Source organism: Mixophyes fleayi, chromosome 3 (assembly GCF_038048845.1).
Source record: "Mixophyes fleayi isolate aMixFle1 chromosome 3, aMixFle1.hap1, whole genome shotgun sequence".
NCBI lineage: Eukaryota > Metazoa > Chordata > Amphibia > Anura > Limnodynastidae > Mixophyes > Mixophyes fleayi.
Genome location: NC_134404.1, coordinates 66,449,618 through 66,471,356, shown reverse-complemented (window position 1 = coordinate 66,471,356; position 21,739 = coordinate 66,449,618). Strand labels below are relative to the sequence as shown.

General features: G+C 43.3%; 1 protein-coding gene across 2 annotated transcripts in view; it reads left to right on the top strand.

The window, feature by feature from the left end:
* GRK7 (G protein-coupled receptor kinase 7) overlaps nt 1–18,625 on the top strand; it is a 36,477-nt gene extending 17,852 nt beyond the window's left edge. For both annotated transcript variants that reach the window (XM_075201614.1, XM_075201613.1), the window contains exons 2-4: nt 4,003–4,440; nt 13,858–14,129; nt 17,946–18,625. In XM_075201614.1, the coding sequence (XP_075057715.1) occupies nt 4,003–4,440; nt 13,858–14,129; nt 17,946–18,291 (1,056 nt within the window). In that variant the 3' untranslated portion in view covers nt 18,292–18,625. The remainder of the gene's footprint in view (nt 1–4,002; nt 4,441–13,857; nt 14,130–17,945) is intronic.
* The last annotated feature ends 3,114 nt before the right edge of the window (nt 18,626–21,739 follow it).

Below are 21,739 nucleotides of genomic sequence, written 5' to 3'. Positions count from 1 at the left end.
AGTAAATACAGACTAAGAGCCTTCTTTTATGTATATTTCCTTACTTTAATATATACAGAGGATGGGATTAAAATATTTAATGTAAAAACAATACATTCTGTATTTGTTCTGCTCTGCTGGCTGTGATATGATGTGAGTGAATATGAAGGTCATCCAGGCAATAATGCATCCAGGATGAGATTATAGAGGCAGCCAAATCTCAGAGTGATGAGAGAGAAAGAGCTAAGTGATATATATTGAAATATTGCATACTTCCACCAGTTTCCATATTTTCCATGTGGTTTGCAGTAAGCTTCATATATTCCAAGCTCAGTAAGCAGTGCCGCTGATTAATACCGACAGTGATAGAGTGCTGCCTGTATTTTCTTCCTGTGCACTATTAAAACTATGTCTAAAATCCTTCTGTGCTAGTAAAGTATTACTGAAACAGTTCTTGTAATAATGTATTCAAAGCTAAAGCTGATCACATTTTTCAGGGTTCTAGTTTGGTTATTCTCTAAGCCCAAAGCTTATTCACCTGACATCCCTTATTATGCGGCTTAGTGGTTAGCACTTCTACCTCACAGCACTGGGGTCATGAGTTTGATTCCCGACCATGGCCTTATCTGTGTGGAGTTTGTATCTTCTCCCCGTGTTTGTGTGGGTTTTCTCCGGGTGCTCCGGTTTCCTCCCACACTCCAAAAACATACTGATAGGTTAATTGGCTGCTATTAAATTGCCCTCAGTCTCTCTCGGTCTGTGTGTGTGTGTATGTTAGGGGATTTAGATTGTAAGCTCCAATGGGGCAGGGACTGATGTGAATGATTTCTCTGTACAGTGGTGCTATATATATAAATAAATAGATGATGATGATGATGGAAACCTGTTGTGTCTGTTCCATGTATGTATATCTGTATGCAGAACATCGATTAACACCGACACTGTTTGATATCTCTATGAAATAGAATATATGAGAGTGTCCTAGCGACTATCATATGTCAGCCAGAACTTGATGGCTGATTCTGTGATCATATGAAAGATTAGGGGCACAACAGGAAATTACTGAGCCTGCTAGAGAACAATCCCTGGTCCCTCAGTAACACTCCATAGCAGTGATGGACAATGCGATATACTTCAGGTGACACAAGTGCACCTCTCCAATATTCAAAAGGGTCACACATTACCCTTCATTTCAAGAATGAAAAAACAGCCAAAACAACCTTGGCACCCCACACCACTCATCCCAAAATGCCCCCACATGAACCTCACGTGCCCTAAAATTTCACCACATGCCATTTAGATTGCCAGCCTGTTCCAAAATAGCCCCAGATGCCCTCAGACCTCCAATTGCCCCAAAACACACCCACATGCACTCAAACGGCCACTTGCTATGAAATGTCCCCCCGTGTCTTCAGAGACCCACAGATACTCCAAACTTCCTCATATGCCACTCGGACATTCTCACATGCACCCCACACCTCCTCACATGCCCTTAAATGCCACTCAGACCTCCGCATATGCCACTAGGACTTCCTCACATACCACTCAGACCTACCCATATGGCACTCACACCACCCCGGCATGCCACTCAAAGCTCCCTATGTGCCACTCAGACCTCCTCATATGCCACTCATACCTCCCACACGTGCCCCTCAGACCTCACCACATGCCCCCACTTACTGGCTAATCCACAGTCTAAAAATACTTACCTTCATACCCAGAGCCTACGGAGGAAGGATGGAGAGTATACACTGCGCTTCCCTCCTTCTCCTCCTCTTGCTCTGATTGGATGTTCTGCGTCACCTCCCTGCTTTGTTTTTTGGAGGTCATGTGACGTTCAGTCTCATTCTCTGTTTTACAACAAACCATATAATATGTCAGAAGGCTCGCTAGGCCACCTGTTCCCCACCCCTGATCTCGATGGTGCCCTGACAGGTCTCTCAAGATATTGAGTTAATGGTGAAACATGCCAACATGGCACAATGATGAGCTGTATTTTTGTTTCAGACACTCATTTTTTGTGCATGTGAGGAGCCACTCTCCATTCAGGTGTGCAAGTAGGGATGAGTAAATAAACTGATGGTTGTCTTATGTCTCTTCTTGTTTGTGACAAGTATTGTTATTGATAATATTTTAAAAAGCATAAATAAAACCCTTTTGTACAAAAGTCACATACACCCGAGATCTTCTTCAAATCTTGGAGCTCATATTTTATACTGTATCCCTGAACCCATATGCTATCTGGCCACATGGCAATATCGCAGGATAACATAGCTGCAGTTATTAATCATATCCTGCCGTTATTTAAATAAAGAACTATTCGGAAAAGCTGAAATCTTTGCATTCGAGAAACGGTCATGTCAGTGAGCTAGTAAGTCTTTCCAGAAAGAAATCCTGCCGCTTCCAGCTGCGTAACATTGCTCGCATCCGGACCTTCCTCTCCCAGGATGCCACCAAATGCCTTATCCACTCTCTGATCATCTCCCGCCTGGACTACTGCAACCTCCTCCTCACTGGCCTCCCCCACTCTCATCTCGCCCCCCTTCGATCTGTTCTTAACGCTGCCGCTAGGCTTATTTTCCTTTCTCGCCGCTCCTCTTCTGTCTCCCCCTCTACCTAGCCCTTCACTGGCTCCCATTCCCCTTCAGAATCCTCTTTAAGCTCCTCACACTCACCTACAAGGCCCTCACCAACTCCACTGCGCCCTACATCTCCACCCTCCTCTCTATTCATGCTCCATCCCGCTCTCTCCGTTCTGCCTCTGACCGTCGCCTCTCTTCCCCCCTTATAACTTCCTCCCATGCGCGTATCCAAGACTTTGCCCGTGCTGCCCTCCTCCACTGGAACAAGCTCCCTCCCTCCATCAGAACTTCCCCTAATCTGTCCAGTTTCAAACGGGCCCTAAAAACTCACCTTTTTCTTAAAGCCTTTCTGTCTCCCACTTAACTTCCTACCTTATCTTCTGCCTCCGTAACCTACTCTCCCTCTCTCCCCTGTCTCTCTGTCTGTCCACCCCTCCCCTTAGATTGTACGCTCCTCTGAGCAGGGCCATCTCTCTTCCTGTTTCCACCACTTCTAACTCTGCTCTCCAGCTACTTAGCCCTCCTCCTCGAGTTTCCTCCACCCCACGTCCACTCTCGCTCCCTCCTTCCCCCTAGGGGCCTCCCTGTCTTCCGTGCCCTCCTTCTTGGACCCCGTCGTTTGCGGATCCTCCCTCCCCCTTCCCGCCCTCTCTAGCTGTGCATTGAGCTTATTGAGTTACTGTGCTTACTGTTTACTGTACTGTGCTGTCTCCCATTGTATTGTTATTTGTTTGTCCCTGTACGGCGCTACGGACACCTTGTGGCGCCTTATAAATAAAAATTAATAATAATAATAATAACTATATACTTCATGTCCTTCAATCTTTTGTGTAGGTCATTAACAGTAATCATTACATTATTTCTTCCCTTTGTGTGAATTCCAGGGACAGTTTGTAAAGGTTCCTCCTGGAAATGTTTGTCCCTCCTGATGACACCTTCAAAACTTAAAGAGGATCTGTCTGATTTCAGTCAGACCTAATCTGTCCCAGAGAGGTTAAACTAATACACAGTTTTGCATGATCTTACCTGATTGCATTAACCTTTGCTTGCTTTGTCAACTGCCACTAGTCAGCATTTGGTGTCTGTATTATTAACAGAGGGATGTGATGGGTGTGTAGTGTGTAAAGTTACATACTCACACAACCTAGAGAATGTCACATATGCACATTGTAGTTACGGAACGGTCATACGTTTAGAAACCTTGGTCCCAACGTGGTGCTGAGCTTTACCAGCAGTGTCAGTCATTCTGACACTGCTTTTTAGTCACAGTAAATAATTACCATTAAAAAAGCACTTAGCTTAATGTAATGTATATACTAAACATTCAGTTTTTATTGATAATTATTCATGACAGGTCCTTGTTAGGTTTTTCTATAAGAAGTATGTAAGCAGAATATGTGGGAGAGTAGGTCGCATCTAACACGTTTCTTGTTGACTACAGGTGTGTGCCATCCAAGTGAAGAACACAGGTCAGATGTACGCTTGTAAAAAGCTGGACAAGAAACGGCTTAAGAAGAAGAATGGGGAGAAAATGGCTTTGTTGGAGAAGGAGATCTTAGAAAAGGTTCATAGCCCCTTCGTAGTCTCTCTGGCCTATGCATATGAGACTAAAAGCCACCTGTGCCTAGCAATGACCATTATGAATGGAGGTGACCTCAAGTTTCATATCTATAATATTGGAGTGAAAGGTTTGGAGATGAAGAGGGTGATATTTTACTCTGCTCAGATCTGCTGTGGAATACTGCACCTTCACTCGCTTAACATTGTCTACCGGGACATGAAGCCAGAAAATATTCTTCTAGATGACGATGGCAACTGCCGGCTCTCCGACTTGGGACTTGCAGTTAAAGTGAAAGAAGGAAAACCCATCACTCATAGGGTAGGTCATTAATAATGACATAATGTGGCAGAGGGGGAGAGCACACTGAGCTATGTTACGTTGTATGTAAGAGCAATACTTAATTCCTTGGGATTTGGCCTTAGGATAATTTGGCCTTTGCTAAGGACCTTATGTGGCAATTTAATTTTAAAGGCAGATGGTAAGCAGATTTTACCAATTAACCATTTGAGAACTACTTAGCTGCCAGTTTACATAACATGTTAAGACACTTATGTCTGCATGCCATTGCTCTGTTGGTATTCAATTATGTTTCCACCCTTTACTGTTATGCGATACTATTTATAGATTAATTGCTATACTGTCTGCAGTATATCCTATACAATTCAGATTTTGCTGAACTGCATCTCCCATGATGCTTAGTGCAGCAATTTTTTATACGTTAATGCAGTGACACTTCAACTATTTAGGTGTGCTATAGTAGGTCACCAGCCCAGCTCTCAGTCCCCTTTACTTACACCTTCATACATACTTGCCAACTCTCCCTGAATGTCAGGGAGACTCCCTGAAATAGGGGTGATCTCCCTCACTCCCTGAAGAGTCTGGCATCCTTCCTAATGCTGAGCCAGTACAAGACGTGGTTGGCTACGCCATCTGTGGCATGATGACACAGTTCAGAAATTGTGTCCTATGTCCATGTATTGATGCCTATGGAGGTGGCCATTTTCATGGAGACCAAGATTTAATCAAAAACTGACAGGTAAGACAACATGACTTCAGTAATGGAGACAGAAATGAGTCCGGGAGACTCCCTCATTTCTGGGAGACCTCCCAGGAGAGCAGGGCAACTTCCCGGTTCTCGCCCCCGCAACAGATGTGACAGGGGGCAGGGCTTAATGACACAAATATTGCATCATCTTAACTCCGCCACCTGCTGTAATTGGCCAAAATGGTGACAATTGTTTAGGTGGCGGGGCCAAGAAAATGTGATTCATCAAGCCCCGCCCCCACACGCCCACCTCCCCTGGGATCTTTCTGAAGCCAACGAGGAAAAGTTGGCAAGTATGCCCTCATACTGATCGGAAACTGTAAGGGAAGGAACACTATGGTAAGAGTCTTAATGAGACTCAGCTCAGAGATCTGGGGGTAAATGTATAAACCTCCGGTTTCTTCAACCCCGTTCCCTTTACAAGGCAGCGCCGCTTTAAATTTAAGCGCCGAACTCGCGGGGGTTGAAGAAACCGGAGGTTAATACATTAACCCCCTGGTGTACAAATGATCGCTGTAAAAGGGGACAACATTTGGTTGAATCAAGAAGCTATACATAAAACCCCAGATATATACAATATGTATTTAATAAAGTAATATTAGATACATACTGTATATTTCTATAGTACATTGACATTCATACCCCCCATGTAGCATATCATTTGTTAATGATAGGAAATTGTAGATGTTTTACAGGAGAAAAGTATGATATATTTTACATTATATGTATGATTTAAATTGGAAATTATGCCTTTATTTCTAACTGAACACCGTGTGGTAATAAATCTCAGTAGGAATCCCATGTTACAGCCCTTGCTCCATGGCTTGTGTGTAAGATGTAAAGTGGAGCAGATGACATATTAGATTGTTATACGGGGAAGGGAACTATCTATCAAGGTGAGGCAATATAAGGTGAATAAGGTCAGATCTTTTCTCTATAAATACACATCTCATCTTAAACCAATCCTTGTTTATACAATGAACTTCCCTCCACAATGCTCCTATTAGGCATGAAAAAAAAGTCTTGTTTTATACCTATTATTTATTCATTTTATTTATATAACACCTGTCATATTACACAGGGCTGTATAGAGGATATGTTGTCATTCACATCAATCCGTATAAGCCCTTTGGAGCTTACAATCTAAGTTCCCTACCACACACATACACACACAGACAAGGGTCAATTTTGTCAGAAGCCAGTTAACCTACCAGTATATTTTTGTACTGTGGGAGGAAACCGCAGCACCCAGAAGAAACCCGCACACAGACGCAAAGAACATTCAAACTGCAATTTATAGGGTTCTGGTCGGAATTGCACTCACAACCCCAGCGTTGTGAGGCAGCGATGCTAACAACAGTGCCGCAGTGTTATGTTCAGCATTGTTCTTTTACACAATAATTTCCGAAAGTATGACAGTGTAATATGTCATTTTTAATTTCCGTTTCTTGTCAAAAGTTCATCATTGCAATAAATTTGGATTTTTGTATCTCCTTTCACTCAATTATATCCTCAAAATGCCAGCCTCTCAGTAACAGTCATCTGTAAATATGCAGCCATGCAATTCATTTCTATTTGCACAAATGTAACCAATTGTCAGCATACTTTTGGTTCTCTCCTCCTGGAGATCACATAGGGAACATCCAAGGGGTAAGTGGGGGGGACGTGATGATGTAATCTCATACTTGCCAACTCTCCCGGAATGTCCGGGAGACTCCCGCATTTTGAGAGAGTCTCCCGGACTCCCGGGCGAGTGTGGCAAAATCCCGGATCTGCCCACTTCCTAGTGAAGTGGGCAGAATTAGGTCACAAACGCCGCGATTCCTGGTGAATCGCGGCGTTTGGCCCCGCCCCCTCTGTCAAATGACGCATTTTGCGTCATGACGTCATGGGGGCGGGTCCAAAATGACACGGATTTTGGAGGCCCGCCCCCCCATGACGCCCACCTCCCCCGCAGGCTCCCGGATACCAACATTGTAAAGTTGGTAAGTATGTGTAATCTGCATCATGGCGGCCCTACCCCCGCTGCACAATGGCACTATTTGGATAACCTGTTTGCAGGTGTCTGTAATTGGTGCCAGCGGAACGTGAGAAGGACGTGACTCCACGTTATACACCAGGAACGTTGGTTTATTTACAGGCTACACTGAAGTAACTTGTATGCAGGAGACAGGTGTATATACCTTGCAGTAATCTTGTGGAACACCGGTATTATTGTGTTTTGAGCAGTCTCTATGTACTATGTAGATTATGTACTACACATCTATTAGGTTTCATACAGCACTTGGGAGCCTTAGGCATTAATATGCTGCACGTCCGTGCAGCTCTCTAAACACACTCTACTCAGCTTCTATGCTGCTTAGTACACCAAACGAAAAAACAGGCAAGTTCAGTAGCACAGCGTGGACGGGACACAGTGGCGCCCCACTAGACCACCCGAGATGCAGCGCTGTGCTCTCTCTCGGTTGGTATAATGGCGGGAATAGTATATGCGATATCACCAACATGCAAAAACAAAATCTTGTTTTGGTGCATGAGATTATTTAAATGACTTAAAGGAATGGGGCGGTGGGAGAGAGGAGAGAGGAGAAAGAGATTATCCTTATGCTTTTAATTGTATGTATTTTGCACCTCCCAGGTGGATGTCTGCAGAAGTGTGCATTTCTAGCGACACTCCAGGCACTGCAGTGACCCATGTAATAAAGACAGCCCCGATATCTCCTAACTCTTATAATTAACACATTAGAAATAAATGAGGATAAAGTAAACGGTATTTTAGAGAGAAAATGTAAGCGGTGTAATGAATAAAGAGTAGTGGTCCTAAGGTAGAAGTGCAGGCTGATTTTCCAGGTGCAGTTCCCTTACCGCGTAGTGGGAGTACACCTTCATATGTGCTAGGCCGCTGGTGAGCAACACGATACACTTCAGGGGCCACATGAGGTGGCCTCTATCCTTATCTATATTGTTAAAACAATACATTCAATCAAAGAAAGAGATTAAATGTATAACATATCAGTAGGCATCAGGTGAGTCGGAAAGAGCTGTGGACCGCAGGTGAAGGCCATCACTGTGCTAGACTTGTCCGTAACACTTATACACATACACACTTTTTATGGTTAATAAATAATCCTTACAGTTAACTACAGAGATGCACAGACTGCAGTAACTTACCAGGCAAAAGGAGGAAGTTACTCCATTGCAGAGCAGATGCTGTCCGGCTGGATATACTATGAGGCAAATCACCCCGATACTTATGCAGTGCTATTGTATACCTCCAAACTGTCACAATTTTGGTGGGACATCCCGATTAGTGGACCACAAAAAGTGTGGAGCTTAACAAAAAGTGGGTGGAGTTTTACCTAAAACTTAAGTATTTGGTGATGGAGTTAGGCGGGGTGGGACACCAGTATTACCAAACCGCTTGTGATTGGCTATTTGTGAATGCTCCACTTACGCTGATTGGTGATTTCTTCCTTGCCTGAGCATATATTATGCTTATGTGTGAGTGATCAAGATAAACCTATTTTTTCGTCTACAAGACAGGGTGGTAGTTGTTACTGCTATATGAGAAAGGCTTTAGCAGTTTTATTTATGCCTAGAAGTGAATGGTTAAAAACATTAACTTAGAATTATCAGAAACTTTGGCACAAACACAGCACAACCTCATTTAAACCCAATTGATGGTAAAGTATTGAATCCTCTAGTGTTCTGTTTCCAGTAATAGCCTTTCTCTAAAATGTTTACAAATTGGTCTGGCATTAATATTCGTGGATATAAAACTTTTTCAAGTCCTCTTTGTGCAGAGCTATCTCCAAGTACTCTTGTGCCACAAATCAATAAGACCCCCAAATGCACTTATTGGACTGTACCTTTGGTTCAGTGCTGTGTGAGACTGTCCACCCTATAACAGACACAGCTAATGTTACACCTTCAGCAACGCTGGTTAGATTTCCCTCTTAACCACACTGCTGTGGTTATGTCATATTCACTGAGTTATTGTCATCCTTGAGTGTGTTGTATATTTTGTATATAGGACACTGAGGATAGTTTATGAAGCAAAATAAAATGATCTACCCTATGTCTCATTTAGTACAATTGTGCATTTGTGATGTTTTAGTCACACCCCAACAAGTGAGATGTTTGATGGTTCAGATTAGGTACACACTGGAGAATTTTCCGACCATCTAGATCTGTTATCTACAACGATTGTACCTAGGACTGAAGGTCCGACCTGTTAGGCGATCCATGCATACACACTACACACGATTCACCTTCAGATCTGTGCTCTTCATCTGGTCCTATAGTCGTTTAGAGAATGACAGCACAATATGCATTAATTCATTACTGTCACACTGATTAACAGCCTTGTTATAGCTATCCACCTCATTACAAACTTTGTTAGCTTCTGTGACTCTGAAACAAAATATTCAGTCTCATAATGAACAAACTACTTCAACCACAGCACTCTCTACATTTAGTCATCAAGATAAGTTCATTGTCGGCATCGGCTGAAAAGACCATGCCTCTGTAAACTCTATGGAGATTGTGATTAATGACCACTATAATACCAGAATCAGTGTATACAATTCTATTGAACAATGAGGCTGCTGTAAACAGAGAGTAGATAGATAAAGGGGACATTTAAGGGCTATAAAAGTTTGGTTCAGACCACTATAATCACCATCATCTACATGTTTAACATTGTAAATATCGTATTGTCCGCTTGGTATCATTAGCAGATGTTTTCTAACTTCACCACTCTCTCTGTAGGGCCAATATGTATCACCTGCTCCTGCTCGCTACGCCACTATATGCAGGAGAATGCTGACTCTGCCGGTACAGTGGCAGCAGGCCGCTGTACACCAGCTGTTAGGACAAGGTTTATAGAGGCTCACAGTTATCATACAGACCTCTAACTTACAAACCCTCTCAAAACAAGTTTAAGGTTTGATGCAGTTATCAACACAAATAGTATTGGCTGTCAATTGATCAGTAGTATAGAAAAGTAGCACAGGCTGAGCGTTTTATACAGAGGTGACTTCTGATATCCATTGTCATTTACGGTAGGGGGCAGTTATTTATATATATATATATATATATATATATATATATATATATATATATATATATATATATATATATATATCAGACTCTCCAATGCGCATGTTACAATGAGGCAAACAGAGATTTTTCTTTGTAGCCGTTGAGTTCTGATACATATTCAGAGTTGTTTTTTGGTTTTTTTAAACTCTTTATTTGAAGAGGAAACAACAGGAACAATACAATCAACACTTTTGACATAAAAAAAACCTTAATATTCAAGATGTCTCCTCTATGTTTTATACTTTACCTTTCTACCCCCAACCCTTCCTTCCTCTTTCACCCTCCCCACCGATATAAAAGCATATTCAGAGTTTTTAAATTAATATGCCTACATAATTTTTGGGTGACATATCAATAAATAATACATATTGATGCGCACAGTAACAAGGTAAAATAAATTTAAATCTATTGACATTCACTTCTTCAAACAATCCTTGTGGTGGAAAATGAGAGTAGCGTTATAAAACGGGTCAGAGTAGGCAGTTAACTTTGTATAAACCAAAACCAATATTAAATATCAGTGTGATTAAAAAACAAAACAGACTCCACTCAAAAGTAGAAATTTAGAATTGACTGGAATTCAGTAAGTGTTAATTACGTTTTAGGTCACTGTTCCACCAATCTGATGGGGACTTAGGACACATGTCCAGTACTGAACACACTCACCTTGTATCTTGTGGGTGGAAAGCAGCACCAAATTGTGGGGTCTATTTATAATTGGGGTTCGGTAACTATCAATATGTATCCCTGCAAACTGCAGCAATACATAATGCAGAACTGCAGCTATTTACCATGTCAGGACTGTTTTGGGAGTCCCGGCAAAGACCCTCTCCTCCACAAAGACATTTTCCTCTTCCTGAATTGAGGAAGTGCAGCTAACGTCTGGGATTTGACCCAGCAAAACCTTTCCGGCTTTGTGCTGAAATGGCGTTAGTTTGATAAATTACTCACTTCGTAGTCCTGATTAAGGACTACAGTAACCAACGAAAAGCATTTCTGCTGCGTTCCTTGATGAATGGAGAGAAGAGCTGCGATAGCCATTCAGCTGTTTTATCCGGATCTTTGACTCATCGCAGCTTCATAAATAGACACCTGTGTCTTTAATGCAAGGTAAATCCTCACCCTTGCCTGCATCTGAGATTAAGGAACTGAGGATAAGGTTATGATGAGCTGTGACGCAATTACTGGATACATAATCCCAGGTAAAGGGGGTGTGATACCCACAATAGATATATACAGCAAAGTCACCTTGTAAGAGATACAGCCAGACTCCAGAACCTCAATATTCAGCAAACAGACAGCAGGAATGATCACAATCCCCACACCAAACAACTAGCTTTATTTACTTTTTTGGAAACAAGGCATACTAGAGTGATACCCCAAAACCTGAGTACCTTGGGCGTATCTATATGTTTTTAATTTGTTAATTTAATTTGTTAATTGTTATAAGTGTTTATAAAGATTTAAAAATAAATAAATAAAAGAATTCCTGAGGGAGAAGTGACAGTGGGGAGTGGTTGGTGGTTGCCGGGGGTGACAGGGAGAGAGGAGTGTGATACTCAGGACCGCTGAGAGAGATCCCTGTGTCTGATAAACTGAGAGTGGAAAGATAGGGACAGAATGAACATTGAACAATGTGATATATAAGCAGAGAAAAAGTGAACAAAATGGAAGAAGAAAAAGAGAGGCGTGAGTAAAAAGTAAAGTGCTTCTACAAATAATTATCAAAATATATGATGTGGGTCTTAAAGTTGTATTGAGAAATTAAGTTATACATTAGTATTAGATATGTCAGTGTTATTAGTATGGTGAATTTATAGGTTTGCCAATTGTAAATAGTTCTAAAGTGATAAGATATTGTTTAAAAATAATTGTGTGCTTCTAAAATGAATATCAGAATAATTAATAATAATAAAAGAAAGTTAGTTCAGAATACACTTGTGTCATTTTAAATCTCTGGATAAATCTCCTTACCTCTCTGGTGCATAGAAAATGTGCTAAAACCAGAAAGAGAACAATCTAATACTGGTAAGGTGCAATATCAACGTATTACTCTAAATAACACCACACGGGGTATTACACTATGTCACCTAATTAATATGTATAAAAATATTACAAATCAAGTTTGTCTCATTGACTTTTTGCAGCAAGGAATATACAGAAGACAAGAAAGACACATTTACTATGAGCATTGGAAGGATTCTTTACTGTAAGGGAGGTTAAGCTGTGCCTTACCACATGAGGTGGTGACAGCAAACTCACCAACAGAATTTAAAAATGGATTGCATGCTCTTTGTTTTACCAAATAATGGTATTTGTAGCTGGTAATATGCTGGGACTGGTGGCTTTTTTAACCTTACTAACTAAGGGCCTGATTCATTAAAGAACTTAGGCAAGACATTTCTTACTTAAGTCTCCTGGACAAAACCATATTACAATGCAAGGGGTGAAAATTAGTTTTCTATTTTGCACATAAGAAATTTCTTGCCTAAGTTCGTTAATGAATCAAGCCCTAAAAAAGTATATATGTAACATGGTTTTCAACTGTTTGGCTGCTGGGCTTAGATGCTGTAAAATAAAATATAAAATATTTTATCTCATATTAGTGTTTTCACATTATATGGACTTTTTCCTGTTTGTGGTGCTTTAGGCCTTTGTTGTTGCTAACAGAACCCCAATGTTAAGGCACCGTCAGCTGTAGTCAGGGGCAGGCTAGGTTGGGGGCCAGGGAGCATCTGCCACCCGGACTGGTCCCATAGTGGGCTACCTTAGGCTGGGTCACTGGGCCACCAGCATTTTATTTCCTTTAAAATGTTCCTAATAGGCTGCTGAGTCGAATCTTGCCCCATGGGCTAAAATTTGCCAGCCCTCCTCTGGCTGTAGCCCTGAGTATACTGCCAGCTGAGGTGAATGCAGCTCCATCCTTGCCTCCATTGCAGGGAGTCACTTGGACATCACTTCTTCTAGCAGTCGGTGACAGCACAATAAGTGATGACATGAAACGTATAGCAGCCGCTTTCTTGTGATGACCCAGGACATCATATTATCATAACATGCATTCAGCACGTCTTTGTTCTGTCCACAATTGTCTACTAGGTTTCATAGACTGTATGACTTCAGGACATCTATATACAATATAAACACAGGGTATATTTAGCTTTCATAAATAACTGCACAGAGTATATGTGTACTTTGTCTATATGAATAAAGTCATACGGCAGATTTTGCTTGCCAACCATGCTTATGAAAATAGTTTTGTGGTTTAAGAAATTTTGAGACGCTCTGAGCATCTGACTTTTATGGATTCCAAAATCACCAAACTAACATTAACCATTCTGTGTTTCTAATCCAACTTATACTTATTTAGTGGCATTAAATATGAAGACTTGGAGGTATATTTACTAAACTTTGTCTTCATTGCCTATAGAGACCAATCAGATTATAACTGTCATTTTGTAGAATGTGCTAAAAAAATGACAGCTAGAATCTGATTGGTTGCTTTAGGCAACATCTCCACTTTTTCAAACCTGCAATTTAGTAAATATACCCCTTGGTCTAACTGCTATCTTCATCTGTTTGTGCTGCAGGCTGGAACTAATGGTTACATGGCACCGGAAATCCTGAAGGATGAAACTTACTCGTACCCTGTTGACTGGTTTGCAATGGGCTGCAGTATATATGAGATGATTGCAGGCCAAACACCATTCAGAGATGTAAAAGAGAAGGTGATGAAGGAGGAGGTGAGACGTAGGACATTGGAGGACGAGGTCGTTTTCAAGCATCCAGAATTCACTGCTGAGGCAAAAGATATATGTAAATTATTTCTAGCAAAGAAGACTGAGGAGCGATTGGGCAGCAGGTGAGAATCACTCGGTTTGACTCATTATTTAGTGTTGGTTTATTAGGTATTTGGAGGATACATTTGTTGTGTTGCAGAGAAGGCACCATTTAAGGTTTGTGTTTAAATATAAGTATGGTTGTTATGTCACTGTGATATGGAATATACTGCAAGAAATTTGTGACCATTACACACACTGTAGCAGATGTGTTCCACACATTCTCCCCTAACATTCTCCTAACACCAAATGAAATCACTTCTTCTCAAAGCTTAATGCCGGCTGTCTCTCACATATGTCTGTGCAATGCAGCCAGTTGTAGCCCAGAAATGGATAAGGGTCCATTACATGGATGAGGGTTCATTACATGGATAAGGGTCCAATAAAACACTTTTATTTTCAATGAAGACTTTACCCCCAAAAATATTCTTTTTATATTCATTTCCTTGCTGTACTGTCATTCACATAGAAGGCTGCACCTGCCCTGTCTGTTACATCCCCATCTTTAGTGGTAGATGAGCAGCACCATCTTCTTTGTAGGGGGATGGGGATGAATCGTTAAGTGCTTTGGAATGTGCTGGGGAATATGCTGGTGCTATACAAATAAATGTTAGTTATAATGTTAGTTATAATTAATATTTATCTCAAACACCTTCTTTCCACTATCCATGGCGCCTGGCAGTCAGTGTCTCTATGAGCAGTTAGATGCTCATAATGCTGAATTATTTAAAACTCCTGAACAGGTTCTGAGTGTAAGTGGAGGACAACCCACCACTGAGACTCCGTCCACACAAGGGTCAGGTAGTAGGGCCAAGTTACCAGTAGTACAGCGCATGACAACAGAGGTGCTGGCAAATACGTCCGGTGTCACCCGTCACAAGTAGACAGATGGCAGCGTATGGGGTCCTTGGTTCCTCTGGGGCTGCTCGGAGTTGTGGCCCCTGCAACCCTTTTGACTTATGTTATTGCTCCTACACCTCCACCCTACCTTACATGGATCACCAGGAGACTTTTCTTGTTAGGCAAGGGAAGCCGCTCTGTAAGCTCTTTGAGGACAGAGCCAAGTTTTAAAGCCATTCTTGTCTTAAAATTGTTTAATTTATTTCAATCAAGTGCAGAGTGTCAGAGAAAAAGCATAAATAAGCACCCTTTATTATATTCCAGTTGATAAAATAATATGTACTAAAATCACAAAGGACACTACTAAAGAGCATAGAATCTTATCCCACATCACATATCCATACAGTACCCTTACATTACTGAGGTCAGTAGCATAACTACACAATACTTTCCTCTAGTCTTCAAACCTTCAAGCGTTCTCTGAAAACCCACCTGAGAGATGTCTGCCTCTCCCCTTTGCACACGACTCGATTGCTGAGGCATTTCACGAGCATGGAGGGAAAGCGTGCGCCTTGATTATACTAGGTGGACCATTGAAGAGGTTTGTGGTGCGCATTGAGTGTGCTTCACAAATGAGGCCCACCGTGTGCCGGTGACCTGTTTATCTATGCATTTCCTCCTTTTCACGTGACAGGACTCCCCATTGCCATCCGTGTGGCACACAAACATAGTGGGAAAACTAGCGCACCCTTTCGCATATTTGTGAAGTTGATCCAGGAATATCCCCTGCGGCCTCAGAATGACCTGTGGCGTTACATATGTATCTTCTAGACTCGGTACATGTGACAAGCTGTTTGAGTTTATGTACAGACACAAAAATGATGTTTCCCCCAGCAGAGGGTGCTGCAGTTGCCTAAATTTACCAAGCAGGTTCCTTTATTTTCATATGGTGGAAACTGATGTGCACATGTAAAATGAACAATTGATCTAACTTACCAGTATTGCTACAAGTGAGTCACAGATATAGAGGTAAACGCACTAGTAATTCTGCTACTCATATGCACAATCCACAGCACATTTGCTAGCGCATGACAGTATAATCCTATTTATTTAGATCACTATTTTTCACAAGTTTTGATGGGAAGCGGTCTCTTGTTGTTACTTACAAGACACTGGAGGCTGCTTCTCTTAGTGTGTATAATTGTATTTGTCTTGCACCACATTTAAAGCTGTCTTAGAGACATAGGGGCATACTTATCAAAGTGAGAAAGCGGGTGTTTTTGTCAGCAACAGTGCTACGCCCTGTAATCCAATGCGTCCCTGCGATTGGCCAGATATAAGCTTATTTAATAAGCATTGCGGGGGAAGCACGTACCTCCACAGTACTCTGTTATTGCTATCTCAGGATGAAAACAAAGCATTTTTTCCAAAAGTCAATATTTTTAAAATAGTTTTTATTTTTTACATTTTATTCTATTTTTTTCGCTATTATTATTATTATTTTTTTTATTACTAAGTTGAACTGAACTAGGGGGCATTCTGTCCCACTGCACATGCATGAACCAACTGCCTGTGTCACACATGCACTTGTTCCCCAAGACTGACCCGGTAAAGTGGTAGGTCAACCCTTACCACCCAGGGCCAATACCACCGAGGCAGCGGAGTATCGCTCAGCTGCCCTAGCGATACTTTACTGATATATTGCCGTGATAGGTGACTTTTTTTTTTAACAAAAGTCAGCCTTATGGCCACATATTAATAAATAGACCCCATAGGACGAGTAAATGGTATTATTATCCTTGGCCATGCTACCCGCAACATATGGATTTTATCTTTTACCACCTCCTACATTCATAGCAGGGAAAATCCAGAAAACTCATCTTATCCAGCTGCTGGTGGAAGTTTTTATGACACATAACATTAACTCTCACAACAGATCCACAGCAAACTCCACTGCCGGCCTGAGAAGTTTAATATGCTCCCCAGTTTTACCAATCCATTGCTTGGCTCTGTAGTCATATAGAAACTTAATTAAATTGAAGCCGTAAACCCAAGACTAATGCCTGGCTAAATGGTTTGAATGGGTTAAAAACATTATGACTGTCTCTGTAGGATTTACAGTGATGGCATCCCAACGTGGACAACCCCCTTTGATCAAAAATGACCCCCATCCCTGATGCTGCAGTGTGACTAATATCCAATGGGTTCCAGCCTCTGGCAGTCCCAGTTTTTTATGCAAGGGTTTTTTAAAAAGAATTTTCAAATAAAATGCCACCCTCCAAATATGAGTGACTTGTGCATATTAACAAAGCAAAGACAAGTATGCAGTGATAATTGTACAATGCAAAAATGAGAGGTAACAGGCTTATTAGAGTGGAAGGTGCTGAGGATTAGTTCAAGGCTAGTACATGGAGTTATTTGTAGCTCAACAGGCAGTAGTTCGAGACATCTATCGTTCCGGTGGTATAGCATAGAGAATGGAAGCTGGATTCTGGGGAGAAAAAAATTGAGATGTGTCAGATGTAGTCCCTGGACTATGCTGCAATAAGGTATATCTGTGTGGGACTTTCTATTGCTTTTGAAGCCATAAGGGGGTGACAGGAAACATTGGTCGTGATGATCCAGAACTTCATTCAAGGTGTCCTGCAGAGTATAGTTATGGTGCGTGAATTTGCAACTTCATTGCAGCATAGCAATTGCACTCCTTACTGCCCCCTTCTGTTTTACAATCAGAGATGTCAGGAGAAAATAACTATTTTTTAATTCATCTATACCAGCTATCTATATACCGCCATTAATTCCACAGCGCTGTACAGAGAACTCACTCACATCAGTCCCAAATTGGAGCTTACAGTCGAAATTCCCTAATACACAGAGAGAGAGAGAGAGAGAGACTAAGGTTAATTTCATAGCAGCCAATTAACCCACTAGTATGTTTTTGGAGTGTGGGAGGATTGCTATATGTGTCTTTTACCCTGTCCTGTCATCCTCTCTCACAGAACCAATGATGATGACCCACGGAAACATTCGTTCTTTAAGTCTATAAACTTCAAAAGACTGGAGGCAGGAATGGTGGATCCCCCATTTGTACCAGACCCATCTGTGGTCTATGCCAAAGACATTGCCGATATAGCTGATTTCTCTGAGATCCGAGGGATTGAATTAGATGATAAAGACGCCATGTTCTTCAAAAGGTTTGCATCTGGTGCTGTGCCAATCAGCTGGCAGCAGGAGATCATCGACACAGGACTGTTTACTGAGCTCAATGACCCAAACAGAAAAAGCTCCGGGAAATACATGAATAGCAGTGGTGAGGAGAAGTCAGGGGTATGTGCCATAATATAGCTGGCACTTAAGACATACATTAGTGGCAGAATGGGACACATTCATACTTATGCAGCTTTCTACAACCAGACACTTTTCAATGCTGGAAAACACTGTACAGCCCCAGTGGCGCACGCAGGGGGGGTTTCTGAGTCTCCAGAACCCCCCCCCCCGCCTGCGCTAACTTAGTGGCCACCATAGCGGCACTGTCCTATACAGCAGCCGCGGCGATGCTGAATACAGCACCGCCGCGGCCGCTTCTTTGACAGCGCCGCGGCTGCTGTATAGGACAGCACTGCCGAAACGGAGCTGCTGCGCATGTGCGGGCACATGCGCAGCAGCTCTCTCGTGGGTTTTTTTTGGTTTTTTTGGGTCAGGGGGGGGAATCCCCCTGACTATCCTGCGTGCGCCCCTGAGCCCATTCAAGTCTATTGAAAGTGATTGCCTAAATAATGTGGGCCCACGTGCCATGGATAACTCAATACCAAAAGCATCCAAATCAGTAGTCATTTTGAAGATGGCAATCTAGGCGTGTTGCTTCATTGTGGCTTCTTGCACAACAGTGCCCACACTCATGCATTTTTCACAAATGTTTGTTTTTTATTAAAGGAAGGAAGCCTGAGAACAAAAGATAATTGTGCTTTGATTTGTTTTATTGTTCAAGAGTGCAGGAAAATTGCTAATGACGTAGGATTGGCTGCCATGTCCTATTACATGAAATCTCATTTTCTTCAGAATGCGAGAGACACTAAAAAAATAAATAGCATATTTTGAGTTTAGTTAATGTTGGTTTTATGATTTTACAGTCACGGAGCACATTTCCTAGAAATGAATGGACTGTGGTTCAGAGAATGGGCCCAGTCTGACCTTGTAGGAGATATACCTAGTGCACATTTTCATCTCTTTTTTTTGTGTCTTAGTGTGCCTCTTGTCTACAGTTTTTGAAACTTTATTTTTCTGTTTTGTTTTATTTTATTTTTTTATTTTTAACATGCAAATAGCTATATGCCAGTAAAAGGTGCCTAATAATACACAATAATATACCATCAGTAGTTATATGGCAACAACTATCTAATATTATGATAGCATTAGTTATATGCTAGTAGTAGTTGCTTAGTAATATCATACTGGTTCTCCTTCCCCTCTCCCACCTCACACTGGTTCTCCTTCCCCTCTCCCACCTCACACTGGCTCTCTCTCCTCTCCCATCTCACACTGGTTCTCCCTCCCCTCTCTCACCTCACACTGGTTCTCCCTCCCCTCTCCCACCTCACACTGGATCTCCCTCCACTCTCCCACCTCACACTGGTTCTCCCTCTCCTCTCCCACCTCACACTGATTCTCCCTCCCCTCTCCCTCCTCATAATGGATCTCTCTCTCCTCTCCCATCTCACACTGGTTCTCTCTCCTCTCTCCCACCTCACACTGGTTCTCCTTCCCCTCTCCCGCCTCACACTGGTTCTCTCTCCCCTCTCTCACCTCACACTGGTTCTCCCTCTCCTCTCCCACCTCACACTGATTCTCCCTCCCCTCTCCCTCCTCATACTGGATCTCTCTCTCCTCTCCCATCTCACACTGGTTCTCTCTCCTCTCTCCCACCTCACACTGGTTCTCCCTCCCCTCTCCCATCTCACACTGGTTCTCCCTCTCCTCTCCCATCTCACACTGGTTCTCCCTCCCCTCTCCCACCTCACACTGGTTCTCCTTCCCCTCTCCTGCTTCACACTGGTTCTCTCTCCCCTCTCACCTCACACTGGTTCTCCCTCCCCTCTCTCACTTCACACTGATTCTCCCTCCCCTCTCCCTCCTCACACTGGTTCTCACTCCCCTCTCCCATCTCACACTGATTCTCCCTCTCTTCTCCCATCTCACACTGGTTCTCCCTCCCCTCCCCTCTCCCACTGGTTCTCCTTCCCCTCTCCCTCCTCACACTGGTTCTCTCTCCCCTCTCATCTCACTCTGATTCTCCCTCCCCTCTCCCACTTCACACCGGTTCTCTCTCGCCTCACAATGGTACTCCCTCTTCTGTCTCACCTCACACTGTTTCTCCCTTCCCTCTCTCACCTCACACTGGTTCTCCCTCCCCTCTCACACTGGTTCTCCTTCCCCTCTCCCACCTCACACTGGTTCTCTCTTCCCTCTCCCGCCTCACAATGTTTCTCCCTCCCCTCTCCCACTGGTTCTCTCTCCTTTACCATCTCACACTGGTTCTCCCTCCCCTCTCCCACTGGTTCTCTCTCCTTTACCATCTCACAATGGTTCTCCCTCCCCTCTCCAACCTCACACTGGTTCTCCCTCCCCTCTCCTATCTCACACTGGTTCTCCCTCCCCTCTCCCACTGGTTCTTCCTCCCCTCTCCCACCTCACACTGGTTCTCTCTCTCCTCTCCCATCTCACACTGGTTCTCACTCCCCTCTCCCACCTCACACTGGTTCTCCCTCCCCTCTCCTATCTCACACTGGTTCTTCCTCTCCTCTCCCATCTCCTACTGGTTCTCTCTCCCCTCTCCCACCTCACACTGGTTCTCCCTCCCCTCTCCCACCTCACACTGGTTCTCCCTCCCCTCTCCTATCTCACACTGGTTCTTCCTCTCCTCTCCCATCTCCTACTGGTTCTCTCTCCCCTCTCCCACCTCACACTGGTTCTCCCTCTCCTCTCCCATCTCATACTGGTTCTCCTTCCCCTCTCCCACTGCTTCTCCTTCCCCTCTCCCACCTTACACTGGTTCTCCCTCCCCTCTCTCACCTCACACTGGCTCTCTCTCCTCTCCCATCTCACACTGGTTCTCCCTCCCCTCTCCCACTGGTTCTCCCTCCCCTCTCCCACCTCACACTGGTTCTCCCTCCCCTCTCCCACCTCACACTGGATCTCCCTTCACTCTCCCACCTCACACTGGTTCTCCCTCTCCTCTCCCACCTCACACTGGTTCTCCCTCCCCTCTCCCACCTCACACTGGTTCTCCTTCCCCTCTCCCACCTCACACTGGTTCTCTCTCCCCTCTCTCACCTCACTCTGATTCTCCCTCCTCTCTCCCACCTCACACTGGTTCTCTCTCCCCTCTCCTGCCTCATAATTGTACTCCCTCTTCTGTCTCACCTCACACTGGTTCTCCCTCCCCTCTCTCACCTCACACTGATTCTCCCTCCCCTCTCCCTCCTCATACTGGTTCTCACTACCATCTCCCATCTCACACTGGTTCTCCCTCCCCTCTCCCACCTCACACTGGTTCTCTCTCCTCTCCCATCTCACACTGGTTCTCTCTCCCCTCTCTCACCTCACTCTGATTCTCCCTCCTCTCTCCCACCTCACACTGGTTCTCTCTCCCCTCTCCTGCCTCATAATTGTACTCCCTCTTCTGTCTCACCTCACACTGGTTCTCCCTCCCCTCTCTCACCTCACACTGATTCTCCCTCCCCTCTCCCTCCTCATACTGGTTCTCACTACCATCTCCCATCTCACACTGGTTCTC